This window comes from Convolutriloba macropyga, chromosome 3 (genome assembly GCF_964194025.1).
Source record: "Convolutriloba macropyga chromosome 3, txConMacr16.3, whole genome shotgun sequence".
NCBI classification, from domain to species: Eukaryota; Metazoa; Xenacoelomorpha; order Acoela; family Convolutidae; genus Convolutriloba; species Convolutriloba macropyga.
Genome location: NC_134470.1, coordinates 63,955,276 through 63,977,017, shown reverse-complemented (window position 1 = coordinate 63,977,017; position 21,742 = coordinate 63,955,276). Strand labels below are relative to the sequence as shown.

The 21,742-nt window shown below is 37.3% G+C and overlaps 1 protein-coding gene across 1 annotated transcript in view; it reads right to left on the bottom strand.

Annotated features, from left to right (window-relative positions):
- The window catches only part of LOC142336349 (cathepsin L-like), a 73,117-nt gene that overhangs the window by 39,030 nt on the left and 12,345 nt on the right, over window positions 1-21,742 (bottom strand). Inside the window, exons 4-6 of the mRNA XM_075385112.1 lie at window positions 5,051-5,187; window positions 2,645-2,792; window positions 1,632-1,741 (exon numbers count right to left, since the gene is read on the bottom strand). Coding sequence (XP_075241227.1) covers window positions 1,632-1,741; window positions 2,645-2,792; window positions 5,051-5,187 — 395 coding nt within the window. The remainder of the gene's footprint in view (window positions 1-1,631; window positions 1,742-2,644; window positions 2,793-5,050; window positions 5,188-21,742) is intronic.

Below are 21,742 nucleotides of genomic sequence, written 5' to 3'. Positions count from 1 at the left end.
CCTATATAACCTTGAACAGTGCGAAGAGACAAGCGGCTTCGAATAAATTTGAGGAGAGTTTCTATTAACTAAGGAACAACGCCGTTTATGGGAAAAACTGCGAATCGAAACGTCGACGGATGAGAATCGAGCTTACGAGAGACGCAAGACGAACCCTAACCATAGTAAGCAAGTTTGAGTTTGAAAAATTCAAAGTGTTTGGCGAGAACATGGCAGCTCTCTCCTCCCGCCCAGGAAAGATCTATTGGGATACACCAACTATAGTAGGGGCCACAATACTTGATCTAGCGAAATACTACATGTATCAGTTTCACTATGGAACAAAGCGATCTTCATTTGACTGTCGATTACTATATAGTGATACTGATAGCTTGCTATATTGGATCAATTGTGAAGATCTCTACCGTGAACTGAAGGAGAGCAATGTTCTTGATCAATTCGACTTCTCAAATTGCCCAGAAGATCACGAACTGTACAGCGAAGAAAATAAGCGCGTCGTCTTAAAATTCAAAGACGAATTTGCTGGGACGAAATTGCTATATAAAAGAGTTTATATGCTTGAAGCCAAAGCTGTACAGCATTACTTCCACTAGTGAGTATTTTCTGTTTAATGATTCAAGAAAAAACTAACAAAGTACCAACTAACCTTGTATGATAGTCATAATTTGACTGCTTTTTTCTGTTCATAGGTAACCGAAAAATGTCCGCCAAAGGAATAACAAGAGCAGCCCAAAATTTGCCTAGACATGCAGACTACAATAATACACTTGTGACTGGTAGTACACTGCGCGCTGAAAACACGAGGATTGTTTCCGAAAAGCATGTTCTACGAACGGTTTCAACGAATAAAAAATGTCTCTCTGCTTTTCATAATAAACGCCACATTTTGAACGAGTGAATTAAAACACTACCATTCGGCCACTATAAAATTGATCATTGCCGAGTCGAAGACTTTTCTTGGGATAGCGATGAAGTAGAGTGGGACTTCGAAAATGTAGAAAATTATGCTCACTTTCTCCTAGATTCGAGTCCAAACTGGGACCATAATAATAGTTTTGTTGTACCGGATACAACAATAAGTGAAAGCCCGGAAGAATGGGAAACACCTGACCCGGGATTTGCAATGACAAGTATTATTAACGAGGACGATATTGATAGCGATGATATCGTAGATTTCGATGCTACCACCAGCTCCAGCTCTTCCTCCCCTAACCCATTCATTAATTATGAAGCTAATGAGTGCAGTGAAAGTAGTAGTAGCGATTATGAAGAAGAACCAGCATTTAAAGTTGCACGGAGACAATAAACTTATTGTACTTAACTACGTAAATTGCGCCTTTTGAATTCCTAACCGTGTAAATTTTGTGTTTATGAGTGCTAAAATACGTTTCAATAAATTGTTCACTTGCAGCTCTTATCGGAACGAAATTTAGAACAAAGTTGGCTGTTTGACCGAAAACAAGTTTGCCGCCTTGGAAATAGTCACATCTGGTAAAGAATGAAAGTTAATCCCTTTCCGTCTAGGATAACCCCCTATTATCCCATGTTTAAGCATCGTAGGATAACCCCCCCCCTCTCATGAGACAGTATTTACTTACTACTCCAGGTTGTGAACAGCTGAATTGCGGTACCTGGTCTTTGACTTGTGTCACAGCCCCAATCAGTCTCCAGTCCCAGTAGTCAGGAATGGAAGAGCTCTTCTTCACGTCCGAGGGCTTCAATTTCTCACCTGTCGGCTTTCCTGCAAAAGCACTTTCAATTATTTGCCTAGTTTTCCAAAAAATAACTATACTGCTAAAAAGTAATTAGCTCTATGACTTTACAGGAATAACAGGCATCTAATGGGTTTCATTAGTGCAAATAACACACATTGCTCAGTTTACTTGTAAGAAACTAACACATCATGTGTTTTTTGTACTCGCACTATTTGGTTTGTGCTACATGATAAAGGGTGTACAATGATGCTGCACAATTGTAAAACTGCTGTCAGATTTGACCTCTAGGCATTTCATAGCCAGGTTAAAACAATTAAACCTAATAGAATTAATATGGTTTTTAATGCCGAAGAGATTCAATTACTGTATAGTTCAGGTCTTGGACCGAAATGACTCATTGAAAGTGACCGCAATAGAGGTCATTTCTATCCTAATGCATCATTATATGACAAAAAATCATGCAAATCTTATATGACCTAGTTAGGTTACAATTTTTTTTACTAGTTTTACTCCATTAATTAGTTTTTTTGGTATCAGTAACTTGGGGCATAACGATTGAAGCGTTCTGGGAGCAAGCTCGAATTTCTGTATGATTCTTGTAGTATTACTACTGAGAAATGATACAAATCATATATGACCTAGTATGATAATTAAGAATCATATATGACATTCGAATCAGATCCTACAAAACAAAATTACAGAGCTTTTATATAAAACAATACTCAGTTAAATTAATTGAAATCAGAGTTTTGTGTTGCACAGCATCGAACAGCTGAAGTGCTTCTTAAACTTTTCAATCTCTCTATGTATTCACCTGCATTCTCTCTCATGCAAAAAACCGAATGGGTGACCCCAGGTGATAGCTTGTTGAATACCAGTTCCCTATTCTTTATGGTAAGTTATGTTGATGGTTATGCAGAGATACTCACGTCCGTCTGTGTTCCTCTTGAGTCCCAAGAGGGCCTTCCTTTCCTCCTGGTCCATGTCTGCCATGAAGTTCACACTCAGTTTGTAGTTGAGTGCCTGTCTGTTGCGAGAGTGGATGAACCGCAAGTTATCTCGGTACTTGTGCTCCGCCTGCAGAAACAACATGACATTGTTAACTAGAAAGTAAAACACAGGTCTCTAGCGAAGTTATGAATTCTGTTAGCCATGGATGATCATATCTGCTATTTACTACCATGGCAGTTTCCACGCAATTTGCCATAAAAAATTAGGCACATTGATCCGTCAGAGCACTGGTTGCCTGTCAAGAAAGAGCCTCTCTTGAGCGACGGATCTCAGGTTGAGGTGCCAGACGGAAGTGACCTCTGATCAGACTGTTCCAGACCAAAATAATCTCTAATCAGGCCATCCAAGAACGAACTAATCTCTGATCAAACTGATATGCGCTGTCTCGATGCTGTCTCTGATCAGGCCTTCCCAGACGGAAAAGACTACTGATCATACCGAAATCAGACTATTGTCCAGAATTTTGCGCAATCCTGGCTCACACCAATTCCAGACCATTGTCAAGATGTTTTTGTGCTTGAAATAGCCTCCGATCAGACCATCCTCAGACCAAAATTGCCACTGATCAGACCATTTTTCAGATCGTCATACTGCGAGGCCCAGATTTTTCCAGACCATTGCCCATACGTTTCCAAACGAATCCTCCTCTGCGCAGACTAGTGTGCGCTCGAATCCAACTCTGATCAGGCTCAAGAGCGCTCGAAATGGCCTCTGATTATACTCAAGTGCACTCGACTCGAAATTGCCCCTGATCATGCTCAAGTGCGCTTAAAATTATCTGATCAGAAATTGCTTTTTATTGTGAACAAATCTCGCTGTAATATTTTCAATATTTTCAATATCGCATATCGCGTCAATATCGCTATAATATTTTCCTTTCATAAAAGTTGATTTCTGCTGTAATATATTCGACTAAGGGAACACCAATTCTAAAAATACTACCAATAAAAACAATGTGCTGAAAAAATATTTCGTTTAATATGCCATTTGTGCATGTTCTTGAATCAATTGATGAATTTACCCAGCTTTCCAGAAAAAACACCTTGATCTGCAGCTATTCAAGATTGCTTGCAAAGGGGACCGGCAGTTGGACCCTTGGTTCTCTTCAGTGCAATCGGGCTCTAGATGAGTGTCTGATCAGGACGCTACTTTATTGTTGACTCTCTCTCTCTCTCACTCAAAAAATTACAAAAAAATGAAACAAAAAAGGGGCTCAAAATGGTTTCTGATCAGACCCAATTGCACTCAAAACCTTTTCTGATAAGACAAATATGCGCTTGAATCAGTCTTTGATCAGACCATCCCAGATAGAAGTGACCTCGGATCAGACCGAAATTAGACGACAGTCCAGACTTTTGTGCGCTTGAACCAATTCCCAGGCCCATGTACGTTCGACCTGGGTCTGATCAGAGGCCACTTCCGTCTGACACCTCAACATGGGATACCTGGCTGGAGTCTTATATGTTCGACCGTTATGAATTTTACAAGGACAGCTTTTATCTGCTAAGACTTGTTCACGATTGACATTGACAGTTGTCTGGTCGATTTTATAAGAGCTCTTAAAAGGTGATATACAATCAAGATTTTCAAGATTCTCAGCCGATAACCATCCCAAGCTGACTTGGGAAGCACAGCTTATTTTGAAACGCCCATTATTTATCAAACCCATCCAGAAGAAAAATGAGACAAGTTCAAGCTCATCAACACCATATATAGCAACGATCAGAGATAGTTCCTTTTCTTCACATGCCTGTATGAAAGCTCCCAACAATCTGCTAGAGTGCCACTGAACATCACAAAATGCAATTCAACTGATAACATGATTGCGCTTCAATTTTTGGGCTGGTTTTTAATACAACAGATTTGCTGTGATGCTGGAAAAATACAATAAAATTCATAATTTTTCTGAGGTGTTAGCATCTTCGGATGTTTGATTAAACCATTCGTTCGCTTTTGAGAATCATATAGCGTCTGAGAAAAAATTGCAAACGAACAAAAAAACAACTGTGGATATAATCTTTGTTCAGTTTAAAGGGAGTATTGTTGGGTTACCGCGCCATAAATTCTAGAATATTTACCTCGCAATAATTGCACTAACTCGGAATAAGAGGTATCACAAATTTTTGTATTAAAACTTGCATGTTTCATTCGAATTTTATACAATCAGATATTTCACTAAAAAGTTTTTGCAAGAAAAAAATTCCTTGTGCCTATTTTGTATGATTGCATGGCCGCAAGTACTCCACGTATTAACTTTTGTAATAATTAGTACTGCCCCTAATGACAAAGTTGCAAACTCCATGATCATGAATGATTAAACTGACCAATCGACGTTCAATCTCGTTGCGGTAGTCCTTGTTGTAGTCTCTTGCGAATTCACCATGGGCGTCTGGGTATCTGCTGGATTTTACCAAGTCGTGCATTGGGTTCATCCAGATCTTGTGCTCTGTGGTTGCAGCTCCTAAAATAAACATTTAACAAGGGATCTTAAAAAGCTTTCAACAAGGGGTGGGGGCTATTCTAGAAGATTTATTTTTTAACGCCAGTTTAAATATTGCGTTTTTGATCGTTTTGTCGACATAGGAAGTTATAGTCGTTTCTTTAGGAGATCACCATTTTTGAGCGTTTTTAAAACTATAAAATCAGGGTTTATGGCCGTTATTTTTAGGAGAAGACAGTTTTTGAGCGTTTTTTATTTAGGAAAGGGCCGTTTCTGACTGTCTTTTAAACGTAAGAATTGAAAGTTTTTACGTTTTTAACCGTTTTGATAGGAGATAGCCGTTTTAACCGTTATTTTTAAGGGGATTACCGTTTCTGAATTAGGAATGCGAATTGAATTCGTTTAAATGAGGACTGAACAATGAACAAAGTACTTTTTGGGAATCTATTCAGATAAATTTATTTTTACTAAGAACCCTGTAATAATCCAAAAGTTTAGAAATTCAAAGCAGCCGTGAGCCATAAGCCAGTGTGCTGTATAAAAATAACGACTGTTCGTGTTAAGTCATTGCAACTCTGTGATAATTTGCACGTTTTTTAAAATTTAAAAATTTGGTGGACGTTATTATTTCTACACTACACTAACTAAAGCAACGCCTACACTAGCCAATTTCTACATAAAGAACCTTTTAAAGCAAATTATTCGCCTAAAAACGATATAAGTAGTGATGTGTCTTTCTGGGCAAACTACAGGGAGGGACACTTTGAAATTCTTTCCCTTTATTTCCCCAGCCATGCATGAAACTAATCTTAGGAAACCATTTTCCCTCCACTCGCGTGACTGGTTTGCCGCTTTGGGCTTGAAACCATTTTAACTACCACCGCTTTTGCTTTTAATGTTAATTCGTCATATGTCTGCGCCAGGGTACTTCAATCTTGTTTTGGTCTGGGCCCATTTCAACATTTTACCCACAGTTATACAACCTACACACCCAATACCAGAATACGAATTCCAAATGCCACCAAGGCGAAAACGTTGCTTGTTGGGCTGCTTTCTGTGTCGCTCCAAATTTTTAGATTCTAAAGATCTTTTTACTCATTTTGAAGAAATACACCCCAACAATTTTAGATATCATCGTGAAAACTGCAATCAGAAAATTTGGCGTTTAATTGACACACGATACCACCAGTGTGATTGCGCCCCCTCTAATTATCCAAAACCCTGTTTTAAGGTGTAAATTTTGTTTCAAAGTTTGGTTTGACCAACCATGTTAAAAGTCATTCCCCGATGGAAATTATTCTTAGTCGTCGTGGAATCCCGATAAAACGGCGTTAGAGAAACCTTTTATTTGTCTTCTTTTTATAATAAAGTTTCAATTTTTACATTAATTTGTATTTAGTTTATATGAATGCTTTTTATAATTTATCCATGCACTTCAACTACAATTAAATGTAAGTTATCAGGTATCTTCACTGCTTGAATTGTATAATACAAGACGTCTGCGTTTTGGTGTTGGTTCTATTATAAGACTATTACTTGAAGATAAATCAGACATATCACTATTATTGCTTGCTTCGCTTTCAACTGCTTCCAATTCTAGAAAAGAATTGTCAAGGGCTGGCGGGGAAATTGCGTAGGGTTCATTCCAGTCAACAATATCTTGATCAAGCTCACTTTCTGAATAATCGGGCTGATTGAATCCTGGATCGGGGGGAGAAAAACTATTGTTTTCAGATATCACATTTTCCGGGGTTGGTTGTGAAATCCCAATCATTTAAAATCCTGGATCGGGGGGAGAAAAACTATTGTTTTCAGATATCACATTTTCCGGGGTTGGTTGTGAAATCCCAATCATTTAAAATAACATTGTGAAATGCAAATTCTCTAATATTTTTATGTCTAAATGTTAGGGAGTTCATTGGGTCAAGGTAAAACCGCTTGTCACAGTAGGCCAAAAGCGCAACTCTGTTTTGTTCCAGTGTTATCAACTCATGTTTCTCTGATTTGATGGTCACATTTTTGACGCGGACAATTTCCCCGCTGTTCAATACTCTCTTGAAGACCTCGTGCTTTCGTTGCTTTTGCCCCTCATGTGTTATTCCCTTTGCACTTTTCTTCTGACAGTCTGAAAGAACGTTACAATCAATCCAGTTTCTATTTTAATCTATGTGCTTTCCTAATCTTGGTTTCAATGTTCCTGTTATATTAAAAAGACGCTTCCATGAGTTTGGTTAGTTTCAAAACTGGAATTTGTTTTAATAAAATATAATGTTACACATACCCTTCGTTTGTATTAAATACATTTTGGGTTTCAAGCCACAGAACTCTTCCATTACCACCCCTGCCAGTTTGTCTTTGAATTTGAGAGTTACCATATGATTTTCTGTGTTGTACAATGCGTTATCAGAAGGGTAGTGGGAGAAAAAGAATTCGGTGTTGATTTCTGCTCGTGCTAGCTCCTCATACAGGTCATCACAATCAACAGCATAGGTAAGTGAGTCCGTATCAGAGTATAAAAGTTCACACTTGAACCACTGTTTCATATTCTCGTAGTGAAATCGAAAAATGAATGCTTTTGAAAGATCCAGAATTGAAGCACCAACTATTGTAGATTTCACCCAGTTTATTTTCGTTTTTCTTGTAGTCACGACTGCCATGTTTTCATCAAAAATTTTAAAGGATTTCATGTTAAACTTATCTGTGTGGTTGAGGAGAGCTCGTTCATCTCGGACCAGGAAAGCGTTAACTCGATTTCGCATGCTTTCACAGCACTTTCCAAAAGCAGAGTTGTTCATGAGTTTGAAGAAGTTTTCAGCATTTTTGGTGGTTGCTGCTTAGCGCAATCTTGTGTTCAGTTCGATATACTTTGCCATCCACTTTGATTGTCTGAACTTGAGCACCTTGTACAGTTTTGAAACTTTAAGGCCGTTTCGTTCATAAATCTTCAACATTACATAGTGTAGTGTATAATCCTTCATATCATAGAGTGTTTGAAGCAGTTTGTTGCACTTTGAAACTTTTGGGAGATGATATTCTTCCAAAAGGTCCAACTGGTAACTACTCAACCACATGCTGTCTACAGGTTCTCGGGTGGGTGCCATTGGAAAATCTTGGTGAGCATCGTGAATTGAGTCGGGGTAGTCCAAGTCGACGCAGACGATATACCCAAATTCAGCGTCGTCTGGAGTTTGCAAAATTTGTTCAATCGTCACTTCTGTGTCCGTCTGGAAGGAATTGAGTGGCAAGCAGAAATCCTTCATGATCCCACCATAGAGGTTATTAGCATCATTGGTGAGACCATATGTTGATTTTTGCGTGTCATCAAAGCGTTCCAGATATTTGTTGTTTGGCGTGAAGAGTCTTTTTGTGTATACCGAGGACATACCCCCTCGCAACAATTCTTCTGCTATATCAAGATGGTTGCGATCTGTGAGAAGTTCCAGGTCGGTTTGACATATCTTCAGGAAGGCATCGCCCGCTAAGTGTGGTGCTGATAGATATTGAGCACAGTCCAAGCTGTACGAGTCCAGACAGACTGCTCGTAGCCGCTCAAACCAGCTGGCGAGTTATAGGGTGTCGACTGTCAAGTACAGATCGTGATATTCACCCATGTTTCTACAATCAAATTTTTCGAAGATCAGCTTTGCTTTTTCGTAGTCAGCTTCGGTTATTGTCACTTTTCCTGATTTGAGTTTGTCGACCCAGCACTTCTTGGGCGGCAATTTTTTTAGCTTGAATTTTCTGAAGGTGTCTATGTAGGAGTAGGGGTAGAATCTTTTACCTTGCAGTAGTTTCACATCATTTTGGTCACAGTATTCAAAATGGTTATCGAGTATATCGAAACTGTCTTCAGGCAAAGACTGAACTGGTTTATCTAAAGGCGACTGCATGAAGCGAAGAGAATCGATAAAGCGAAGTTCTTCGTATATGGGTATGACGTTTTGATCTTTGTTCAAAATATCTTTGATCCAAACTTTAAAGCTAAAACTGATATAATTCTCATCAGTTTGAGGTATTATTTAAAAAATTTATTGTTAAGGTTGCAGTGATGAAGACTCTTTACAACATGATGCAAGTCATATCCTGACAAGTTGTGTGCGATTATGGGGACGAAAATCTGTGTTCTGCGCTGTAGGTTACACTTTGAGTGAGCCCAACCAAGAAACTGATTTGAGAAATGGCAGTGATCTAAGACTTTTTCGTTTTCCGCAGAAAAACTAGTTTCGCATATTCAACAGTGAGTCGCAAGCTCTTTTGCTTGCCCAACTGCTCCTGTGAAGTACCTGTGTTTTTGCTTTTTCTCGTAGATATCTTTTTCCAGTGTCTCCACTTGCTTCACAAAGACTTGCATGCAATCTTCACCTCTGTACAGATGGAAGAACTCCAAATTTGGACTTCCATGTGAAATGGCTACCTAACAGTAACCGCTCGGAATGTGTTTGTCCAACACACGAGTCCCTGAAGTCTGTGGGTTTTGTTCAACTGATGATACCGGAACAATGATTGACTCTATGTCAAAATAGACAACCAGTGGAAGAGTTGTTTTTGCTTGAAATTTTTTGAAAGTGAGACTGTTGCTGTCCGGCTCAGGTAGCAGAACTTGACAAGTTTCGAATTGATATCAAAGTTTTTTGTGTTTTTGAAGGGTTTCGTTGTTCGAGCAAACATGAAAACAGTTGCGACAGATTTGTGCGCGTGCATCAATCTGTCGCCCTTGCACCTTTCGAACTAAGTTTACCAGATCCGTTATCAGCACGTAGTGATAACGTTCACCATCAGTTATCAGTAGGAGATCAACGACAAAATCAGTGTTGTGCTCTGAAATTCGAAAAGGATACAAACTTTTCTTTTCGTATCGAAAAACGTTCACTTTTACTTCATTACATCTTTCAAACGCGCTTATTTTGTCAATTGGCATCGGCATCGGTAAATATCCTACTGCTTGATGAGTTAAAGGGTTTGAGCGAGCGTATGTTGCGGGGTTTGTTTTTTTGCTGTACCGATCCCCAGGTTGCGTGAGGGGGCAACCTTTCCTCTGCAAATGGTAGGCAGCCGTGAAACAATACAAGAAACAGTTTGGATCGTTAAAGTTTCGGATATTGAGCAGGCATTTTAGAGCGCCAAGTTCAGTTGGAAGTGCTATATAGGTTGATCCCCGAATAGGGTTGAATTTTGCACATCGAATTTCGAGTTTTTCTACCTTTTCAATAATCCAACCACTTCCACTTGTGGCATACATTGAAACCACGTTGACAAAATGCTGCACGGACTCAAAGAACTGCTCTTCGGAGAGACCATCCGTGTACACAATTTGCATTTCAGCGTTAGCGTAAATTGTTACGTGTTTTTCTTCTTCATTAATCCCCTTAGTGAGTGTAATGCTTAGAGAAAGTTGAACTTTCTGAGGACCTTCGAGGGTCTTTTGACGTATAAGTTCATTGATGTGATACCTCGATGAGTTCATGAAAGACAAAACGTCAGTGTGATCATTACCTTCAATCTCGTATATCTCCAGAGCACCTCGAATTGCCGACTGTACTGGTACTGCTTGATTATTGCTTTGGCCTCTGTTCCAAACAAGCAATCCGTGAGCATTCTTCAGATGTTGATGAAAGTTACTTTGGTTGTTGAAAACCAGAGTGCAGTAGGCACACTGATTTTGAACTTCTCCACCGTGCTCCCGTCGGGTGTGGTGGTTAATTATCAGAATGTTGTGAGTCTCAAAACCACAAGTGCTACACTCCAAGGCTGGGAATTCCGGTTGAACTCCATGAACGCGCTGTTTGTGTCTTCGAAGGCTTCTTTTGTCGGCCAGTTCCTTTGCGCAAATTTCACACGGTTGGGTCATTTTTGAGTTTTTCAATTTTTTTCTTTCGAAAATTCAACTGACTGCTTTACTGAGAAAACGACTGAGCAAATGAAGTCAAATTGTAACAACAGTTATCTGGTACAATTAGAGGGAGTGTTAGTTGGTTGAAAGTTGTGCTCTACACGAGAAAAATTTCCCTATAAGGGTGTGCTTGCACTTTGACACAATTTGCTAGATTTGGAACGCAAACCTTGGTAGGAGTGTAGTTCAACTTTAACCCATGTTAACTTTCGACCAATAAGCGGAGTGTTCATGTTTCAGAACTACTCATTTCCACTATTTCCATGCAACGTAAAATTTTATTGTGTAGTTTTAGTTATATCTGTTATCTACCACAACTGAAACATAGCTAACGCAGTATACTTACAATATACTCTTTTCTGTCGGGAAACAGTTCAAGTGTTCAAAATACTCTTCTACAAAAGTTGTTTTAGACTCTCTCTACTCTTCGAGGGTTGTATCGAAATTCCGTTCTATTTTCAACCTTATTATCAGTTTTCACTTTTAGGTTTCTGGAATACTTGGCAGTATTCTTATACTATTGACTAAAATTGTTCTAAACTAAACTGCTATTATCAGCGTGTTTCATGTGAACATAAAGTAATTCCATGAAAGACACTCTATCTTATCATTGTGCAAAAGTAAATTGTAGCTATATATAAGACAAAGATAGGTCGAAAGCAATTGAAATTAAGGATTTGATATTTATCACTAGTACTGATAACACATTTACCAAATGTCATTTGGTGAAAACCATAAATGTGGTTGTGGAATAACTAAATGCATTCTATTTACAGAAAATGAACTTCTTTAGTGCTTAAAAACCTTTTTCTACTATATGATGAATAACATAAAAGTTTTTTGTAACTACTTAAGTAGTGAGATTTTTGCACTTTTACAGAATTCCCACATATGAAAATTGACTTTTTATCATTTAAAAACCTTTTTTTAACCTATGGTTAGTTAAATAAAAGTTTTTTGTAACAACTTATGTTATGAGACTGTTGCACTTTTACAGAATTCCTACATATGAAAATTGACTTTTTACCATTTAAAAACCTTTTTTTACCCTATGGTTAGCAATATAAAAGTTTTTTTGTAACAACTTATGTAGTGAGATTTTTGCACTTTTACAGAATTCCTACATATGAAAATTGACTTTTTACCATTTAAAAACCTTTTTTTACCCTATGGTTAGTAAAATAATAGTTTTTTGTAACTACTTAAAAAGTGAGAATTTTGCACTTTTACAGAATTCTTACATATGAAAATTGACTTTTTACAATTTAAAAACCTTTTTTTACCCTATGGTTAGTAAAATAAAAGTTTTCTGTAACTACTTATATAGTGAGGATTTTGCACTTTTACAGAATTCCTACATATGGAAAATTGACTTTTTAACATTTAAAAACCTTTTTTACCCTATGGTTAGTAAAATAAAAGTTTTTTGTAACTACTTATGTAGAGAAAATTTTGCACTTTAACAGAATTCCTACATATGAAAATTGACTTTTTACCATTTGAAAACCTTTTTTTACCCTATGGTTAGTAAAATAAAAGTTTTTTTTGTAACTACTTATGTAGTGAGAATTTTGCACTTTTACGGAATTCCTTCAAATGAAAATTGACTTATTACCGGTTCAAAATCTTTCATTCTTCAATATGTGTTTTAAACAGAACTTTGCTTGCTTGTTGTGTTTTTATGTTATAACATGTGAGATTTTCTTCCAACGTTCACTAACTAACAATTTGACGGAATACTTTTTGATTCTGCCTTCTCTTTCCCGTTTTGTTCTCTAAAAAAAAGAGATATTATGATGTTCAATTAAAATTGGAAAGGAAATTGATATTTTTTTACATTTTCACACCAAAAAAATATTATTAAAGCACACAATTTATTTACAGGTTCATAAAAATGGTGACTGGAAAAGTTTCAGTTTTCCGAGTTCAGGTTAGTCCTCAAATATATCTATAAGTGGTTTTCGATTGGCACGTTTTTTCTGTGGAGCATTGCATACTTTGGGAGTCTCTGAATTCAAGGGTGTTGTGTTGGTTGAGGTTCTGTACGTTTCGAAGGATACTGTATCATTCTCTGCACTCTGCGTTGGTGTCACAAAAGTTGTCTCTGAAAGAAGAGAACTATCGAAATTTGGCTCGAACTGCTCGTTTGACCCCATATTCCAAGACAATTTGTCCATGATTGAAGCGATAACTGTTTTTCGTTTTGTATCAGTTGTTTCCGGCGTAACAAAGGGGCTTGGGTCGTTTGTTGCCGGTGATCCAATTGGTGAAGTAGCTGGTGAAGTTGGCGAAGGTTGAATTCCCCAAAGTTGAGCCAGTTCTTCAATTGCCTGGAATTGGCCGAGTTGATTCTCAAAAATAGGCACACAGTCACAATCGTATCGGTACAAAAGTCTCTTTGTATCTGGAGAAAGTGTGTCAATGTCATAGGGGAAAAGTAGGGGCATTTTCCGAGGAACACTGTATCCTCCAGCTGTTAGCACAGTTTTTGTGCCATTGTCTTCTGTAGATACGTATTTATCTGGTAGTGTTGCAACAAAATTCACGAACATTTTTGGTATGATGCAATGTTCAATTGATCTCCAACAGCCGTTTTCGCTATTTTTCTTCTGCTGTATGAAAACGATGTAGTTTTCGTATTGAGTGTGATACACAATACTGCGCCCCCAAGGATCTTCAGACTCGCAAAGAATGTGGTAAGACATTATTTGTAAAGCACTTTTACAGTTTGTTCTCTTGAAAATGTAGCAGAACTGAACAACTATAGTCTTGAATTTAAAAACGAATAAATAAAATCCGGCAAATACCAAGATAAGCAACACTTGTGTGTGAAATTTGTTGAGTACTTAACACACCCAGGTCAAGGGTTGTAACTGCAATTGTGAATGTTTACTCTACATGAACTTGTCTGTGTTATAGTTTTATGTTTTTGTAACTAGTTGCAATGTATATAAGAAAGTCTTATCTACACAGACTTAAACGCAATAGTTTTCGGTTTTATTATGTTGATATGTATACTAACGTTTATAATGTATGCAATAGCAAGAAGTTTACAACCAGTTTTGTTTAGTATAGACTATGTTATATCAAAGGCCTAAAGCCTTCTATCAAACGCTTGCTGTGTAATTGTGAGTTCTTTCTTATCTATGGACACACCCAGAGGTCACATTTGTTTTCCATTAAATTGTACTAGTTCCTGCTCTATGTTGAGTAATATTAACCAAATATAAACTTTATTACCAACGCTATAAAACAGTTTAAGTGAGGGTCACGAGTTTTGTCTTACATTTTGACAAAATTACCAAGTTTTATAACATAGACTTACATTCAAATTCAAATCAGAAGCTTACATGTTAACCAAGAGCGCTTTTATTAGTAGTAAGCATTTAAAGTGTTGTTTGTGTTTTGTGTGTTAAAGGTACTTGTAATTAAAAATCATTTCTGAAAATTCTTTCAAAACAGGTAGTTTGACACAGTTTAAGTACTCAATTCTTGAAAATGCCATTTACTGCTGATAAGGACGCAGAGTTTGGAGACGTGTATTTTGAAATCTCTAGAACAGAGAAAAGATTGATACGCGCAACAGTGAAGTCTTATGAAAATACGGGTGCCTATGTATTTTTCAAGCTATTTAAAAAAGTTGACAAGGAATATGAACTTCAACAACGAATTACTCTAACTTTAGATGAGTTTGAGCTTTTGTCAAAAAGGTCAGCAAAAATACGGTCTGCTGCTGTAGGTACAGCTACTGAAAACGATCAAGCTAACAAAGCTCCAGCAGCGAAAAGACGTAAAACTAAAAGAGACGACGAGCACGACAATTCAGACTAATTATAATATATTAGAAAATGGTGGAAGCGATGTATGAGCGTTCTCCGGGTTTTTTCAAGCAGTTTCAGAAAAACTTTAAATATTTCATATCGGAAAAAAACCTAATTTTTCTTCTCTCAAGAACTTTGCCGTTTGCATGCATTTTGAGAGTGTCCACTGTGATTATAACCCTACTAATCATTACCATGTTCTTATCGACGTGTCGGAGTTCTCAGCAGACTTTCTCAAACAAACAAAACCGTGTTCAGTTCCGTGTCTTTTTACAATTTTCAGGTATCTGTTCTCGTCTTCGGATACACTGGAGGCAAAGGGAGATGTTTTTCAAAAACTCCTGCTGGCAGTGGAGTTCAACAAAAGCAATTTCAACGGATTCTCAAAAGCAGACACTACTGCTTCCATTAAAAAGCGTTTGCCAATTTTTACGAAAAACGTCACAAACAAATTTCAACAACCTGACTGCTTATACCGAAACTTTGCTGGACACAAAAGTTTGGAATTAAATGCATCGAAGCAAAAAAATCAACCGATTCAAACTGATCAACTAACAACTGAAACTCTGAAAAGATTTCAATCGATTCTCTCTGGACCGCATGTCGGTGCTTTTTGTCAAGTAATGGACATTTTTATTAGTGGATATGGAAAATTGGAAACTGATTCTGATGTTCTGTGTGGTCGTTTCCTTTATGAAGAAAATATTAAATTTTGAAAAAAAATTATTTTCAATATAGGTTAGTAATGTTAGAACATCATATGAAGCGCAAAACGAAGCAAATCAATATCACTCATTTTTACAAGTTCTTGTCCACTGAAAATAATATGAGCAATATAAATGCAAAATAAGCCACACACAGTTTTGTTTCTGTATAGGTTGGTTTCTCAGTAATTCATATACGGTATTAACATTAAAGTTTGAGACTATTCTGCTCTGCAAGTGTTTGTATGACGATAGAGTTTGGCCTAAGGGATCTGCAAAAATAATTTGTTGATCTTTTTGGCAGAGAAGAATCCAATGGGTTCCAATTGATGCAGATGTTGAAATATTGACTATAATGAAGCTGTTGTCGGTTAAGTTGGTTGGAAAACTATCAGCCGCATAAACTCCACGAAATTTGTATTTGAGTTCCGAACATCTCTGAATTAGAGAGTTCAAGTTGTCATCGCCCATTAGTTTGTTAAAATATGATTCTTTGAAACTTTCCGCGCCGAATGAATATAAATGGTACTTGCTTTTTCGCCAATAATGAATATTTCTACATTATGAGCTAAGGCACCAGAAAACTTTAGTTCAATTGATACAAAACAATTTGTAAGTTCAGTGTGAATAAAATCGTGAGACGCCTGCTGAGTACTCGTCAGATCGAAAACCATAATAAAATGATTTGGGTAGTCTTCTAGACTGATTCCATGTCCATTGTCGATATAGGCTAGATCTGACATAATGTTAAAGTAAACACGTTTTGAATCATCAGTTGCAATAGGACTATCAGCAACGGGAAGACCATTACAATAAAAGCAAATTTGTTCCAAATTGAATTTTCTATAGTGAAATGGGTTAAGCAGCTTGCTTCCGAGGAAAGCTTCGTTCGTGTTTAAGCAAATGGCGAGTCTTCTAATGGGTTCTCTGCCAAAAACATCCTCTTGCGTCCAGCTCTGCAAACCGGCAGAAGCCAGAAAAGTTTTAGTAATCGTTTCTAGGTAAGGATAGGATGCTGGACTGGACAGCAGGGTCTTTTCTATTGCTGACACAACATCATCGTTCAGCGTCATTGTCCGTACATATAAGTTAGCTTCTGTAATTTTTATTTTGTAGGATTTTGCAGCGTCTTCTGAAATTAAAGAAAAAACGTCAATTGATCGCCGAAAAGAAATTCGGAGTGTTACACCACTGAGAAGATGTCGATCACAGGCAAAGAAGTCAACCGCCACCTTTCCGTAAAATATACACTCAGCAGATGCTCTGACTAAAGTTTTTCGTCTGGTGATTTCGGATGCTGCAATTCCCCCGGGGTTTGCTTCATAAGAATAGCCTTGACATGCCAACCACGTGCTTTTGGCATCTTTATTGTGAGAAAACTCGGTTTCGATGAAACTTTTGTGGGCATAGTTACCATTGTCACTTGATATTTTCAAACCGTTAGCAGATACTGTACAATCAGAAAAAAATGAATGTAAAAACATTGTTGCCAAAGTATGGCGCGTCTGTTTTAGTCACATCTGCAGCAGCAGTGTTGTCATATTTCAAATCAGCATCAGAAGACTGTACAATCTTGCACTTGATTTCAAGAAAAATTTTTTGGAGATCAATGAAATTGTTGAGGTCTCCTGCAACTTCAAACTCCAGCATTGGTCCATTAGGGCTGTAAACCGGTCCCAATTTCTGACAAAAATTTCCGTCAAATGTAACAAGGAGAGCTGGTTTCTCGAATAAATCCAACGAACTATGCGTTGCTTCGGTTGGTAACATATTACCGATCATCTTTTACTTTGGCGAAGATATCCGACCGACTTCTTTTGGGTACTCTTTTTCGTGAAATTGTGGTTTTGCGTTTGGTTGTTTTCCTTGGTCCAGCGCGTAAGCGTTTTGAATTCCTTCTAATTCTTCTCGTTCGTCGCATTCGGAGGGCTAAAGATCCACCTGTTTGTTTTTTCACTGTGTTTGATATGGTGTTCTTTAGAGCTTGCTTTGGTGATTTCTTTTTACCGATAACATCCATCAACTCAGGGACGCTTTGTAGCAACAGTTCTTTTCCGATGCGTTTAGCTGCTGGCAGAACAAACTTCCGAGCAAGTGGCAGTGCAACACGTCCAATACCGCTAGCTAATGCTCCAAAACCACTACCTCTTTGTCTATAGTGACCGGAAAAGTGAGGCAAGGATGATGCTTGGTTTGCGTAGTAGGAATCCATTTAATCACCAAATTTTTTAAATTGTAGTGTTAAAATAACTTTACCAGTCCCCGAAAAGGAACTAACTGTCACGTTTCAGTTCGTAGCTCAATAGATATTGATTGAATGGTGTTCGAAAGTAGTTTTTTGTAGTCTAAATTTGTGAAAACTATCCGGTGAGTGGGCTCCAACTCACAAACGCTACCGTTTTTCAAACGCTGTTTTGAATCAATGACTCTTAACAATGGTGCTTTCGCATCACCCACAAACTGATACTCAATAATGTTTGTGTAAATAAAAATTAAATGCTTTCCAGCGCAAAGGTCTGCTGGAAAATCACCATAATAGGCTTTCGTATCATCATTTTTCATTAATGGGTTCGCTGTTGTGGGAATCATTTTGTATCCAATATGAACTCCGTAACCATCTGGAATACCTTTAAAGCCAATTATACTGGGTATTTCTTCACTTGGAAAGGTGATTCCCTTGTATTTACCAAAAATGATTTCGTATTTCCCACTGCTTTTGATTTCTCGGAAAGAGAAGTTAGGCAGTCCGACTGTTCTCTTGATAGTTTCTAAAAGTTGAGCAACTGTATCATAAGTGCCAGCCATAAACGCTAATTTTTCTCCATTGTAGGGTCGTGAAATGACGTTGGATCCAGTTGCGCGGTTTTGTGATTCCTCATATCCCCTGAGACTGAACGCAACCAAATCTCCATTAACTATGTGTTCAATTTTTGTTGGAAAAATGATTTCACTCAGAGCCACTCTCCAGTATCCTGTGAGATTAATTTCATCATTAAAAAAATTCTAAAATTTGCTAAAGTGTTTTCCTGGAAAATGTCCATCGAAGCAGATGATATAACGTGTACTGTGAACTCATCCTCAAAACGGTTACTACTCATTTTGATTTGGAGGTTCTCGTACTAGTTGTAATTCTGGCTGGTAAAACTTGCCCTGGATAATTTCTCTTTTAGAATCAATAAGAGAATATGTAGTTGGATTAAGCGTCGGAATACCGGCAATTTCAAAAACTTCGTCAGTGAAAGACTGCTTGTATCCTTTTCGGAAAATTTTTTCCTTTTTAACGATTCGAACAAAGTCACCCACGTAAAGTTTTGGTTTTTGACTGCGACGTGTCTCCACAGTTAATGATACAAATCTTGGTACATTTTTTTGGTAACTTTGTTAGGAGCAAGTTTGGTGACACGATCAACACGGGAGTTGATAGTTTTTACGAATTGACCCAAATTGTTAGTATAAGAATACGTCCATTTTTCCTCCAAATATCGGTAAATATTTTTTTTAAGTGACCTGATGTTTTTTCGGCAAACGCAGACTTCTTTTCGCTGAAAGTACTATACAAATGAATTCCTCGTTTGTTGCAGAGTGTTTTGAAAGCTCCCAAAAACTCAGTACCATCATCCACCCAAGTTTTTGTGGTTGCTTATGTTTGATCATGTTTTGGAAGGCCTTTGCGGTTTCTGTTGCATTTTTTGTTTTCAACGGTTCAACACGCAGATACCTCGAGAGGCAGTCAACTGCTACGAGCAAATATTTAACATCACGATTGTATTTTGCAAGTTTATCAACATGAGCTAAATCTAAAGACCAGATTTCATGCAGATCGTTGACGATTACTTTTAATCGCGGAAAATTCAACCGCTGTGCACGATATTTTGTGAAGGATGGTTTTGTTTCCAAATACATTTTGACTTTTGTCATTTGCAGTTTGCTGAAATCTTTTAATTGCTTTGAACTTCCGAATGATGCTGGACCTTTAGAATAGAGTCTATCCAGCAGTTTCACATCTTTAATAGTTAGACCATTTTTTTCCTTTCGTCTCTTGCTCTGTCTTTTTGTTTGTTTGATTTTTTGGTTCTGCAGTTTTTGATCCGGAGGCTTTACTTTGACTTCCATTGCTCTGTTCGCTTCTTTGTTGTTTTTCTGATTCTCCTTGAATTTGTTCGGTTTATTCTTCTTTCTCCTCATCGCTGTAAACTTCTCTGAGAACTTTTTTTAGCATTTTTGGATACTAAGTGCGGGGGTATCTTGAGTTCGTGCAAAATATTTGTGTACACGGCTAGGTCAATTTTCTTTGTCGGCTGCTGCAAATTGTACAAAAAAGTTGACACTTTAACTCTCATAGGTTTGTCCTCAATATGAAGGAAACCACTCGGGTCCTCAATGGAAACTGTTTCTGAACTTAATATCTTGTTTAGGATAATTTGCGCTCTTTGGATTTTGTTTTCTTCAATTAATTCTACTTCTGACATTATAGAGTCAAATTCTGATTGTCTTTTTTTCAATGAGGGCTCAATTTCGCCATCATCACTAAAGAAAGACTGTACACTTTCACTTCCATCATCCAATTCACTTTTTAAATCAACACTACCTGTTCTTCTTTTGCGCTTGTTCACTATATTAGTTTTATTAGTTTCCTGTTCAGTCGCCTCTTTGCTTTCAAAATCGGTTGGGTTGTTTCGTTGGAGGAGTGACAATTGAGCAGCTTTCTGTTTATAAATGGGATTATCCAAAAGTTCTGTCCTAGTCGGTTGTTTTGACACAAACATTTTTTTCGGTATCAAGACAAACTCTTCCGCATGCATTACTACTTCTTCAAGTAAAGGTAACAAGAGAGACTTATGCTTCGAAGTAGATGTAAATTTTTTACCAATAGCTGACGCTTTTTCCTCAAACTTGTGTCTTTGGAAAGAAAATGTCGGAATGATGTTTCGTAGTTTTCAAGTAAACTTTTATCTGTGGGCACGTTTCCATTTATAACATTGAGAAAGCATTCACAGAGAAATTTTATAAATTTATTTGATGAGTTTTTGATGAATTCTTTAGCATGCTTTCCGGCATTTCGAGCATTTGCCTCAGCATACATATCTCTTTCTCTCTCATTTGTGAGGTGGGTAATTACAGATTTGGAAGATGGCAGAAAGAAAATTGTTGGCCCCGGTGGTACAATATTTGAACTATAACGTAGTGAGTCGGTTGTTTTTGGGTCTAAATCAATCAATAAGTGTCCGAATGGTTGTTTTGTTGCAAGATCATAGCTGTCTTTTAAAATGTTTGTGTTATTGAGTTGTTTTCCAATATAATTTATCTGCTGTATACCTCTGGGAGATTTGAACAAAATGATGTGTGTTGTGTTGAGATCAATTGTTCGAGACCATTTACTCTGTTGAAACAAATTATGCTTAACGTAGATAACACTGATTTTTTTGTGGCGTCCAGCTGTTGCAAGTTTTAAAAACTTCTTGTCATTGAAAATTTTCTCGCAAGAATCGTCAAAGACGAGCAAACAGTTTTCCAACTGTGAAATGAATTCAAATCCCGAAAATTTGGTAAAATAAAAGTTCATGTTACGCTCCATCGTTTGAAATTTTGGTTGATCATGATGATAGAAATAGTATATTGACTTGAAATTAGGGAAAAACGTATTCTTAAGAAGCATTTGAAAAATAATTTTGGTCTTTCCACAACCTGAAGGACCACAGACTGCCATGAAGAGACGACCACTCGTTGAAATTTTTTTATTCATAACTTAGGATTTGGAAGTGCGTATCCAACTGTGCACGATAGCAATGAAAACCAAAATGTTGATTCTTCACAATCGAGGTGGAAGAAAACTAATTTGGTCAGTGAAACTACAATAAGAAAAACTATTATCGAAACTTGTGTAAAATAAACTACCTCAGAGCGCGGTAATCTAGAATTGCAAAACCTCCAAGACCGTCTCTCTTGGTTTTGATCATCAAAAACCAAGTCAGTGATTCCTGCTCCTCCACTGCCAGCGCAATCTAATTGATCTCCTGATTGACTCATTTTGAAAGCAAAGGATTTTCAAAAATGAATTTAATTCAAAATTTGTGTTAGTTTATTATTTAATTAGTTCATCAACCATAAAAAAATCGTATGTAATAAATTCAGAGTTTTTGTCTTCCTTCTTATGTTTTACT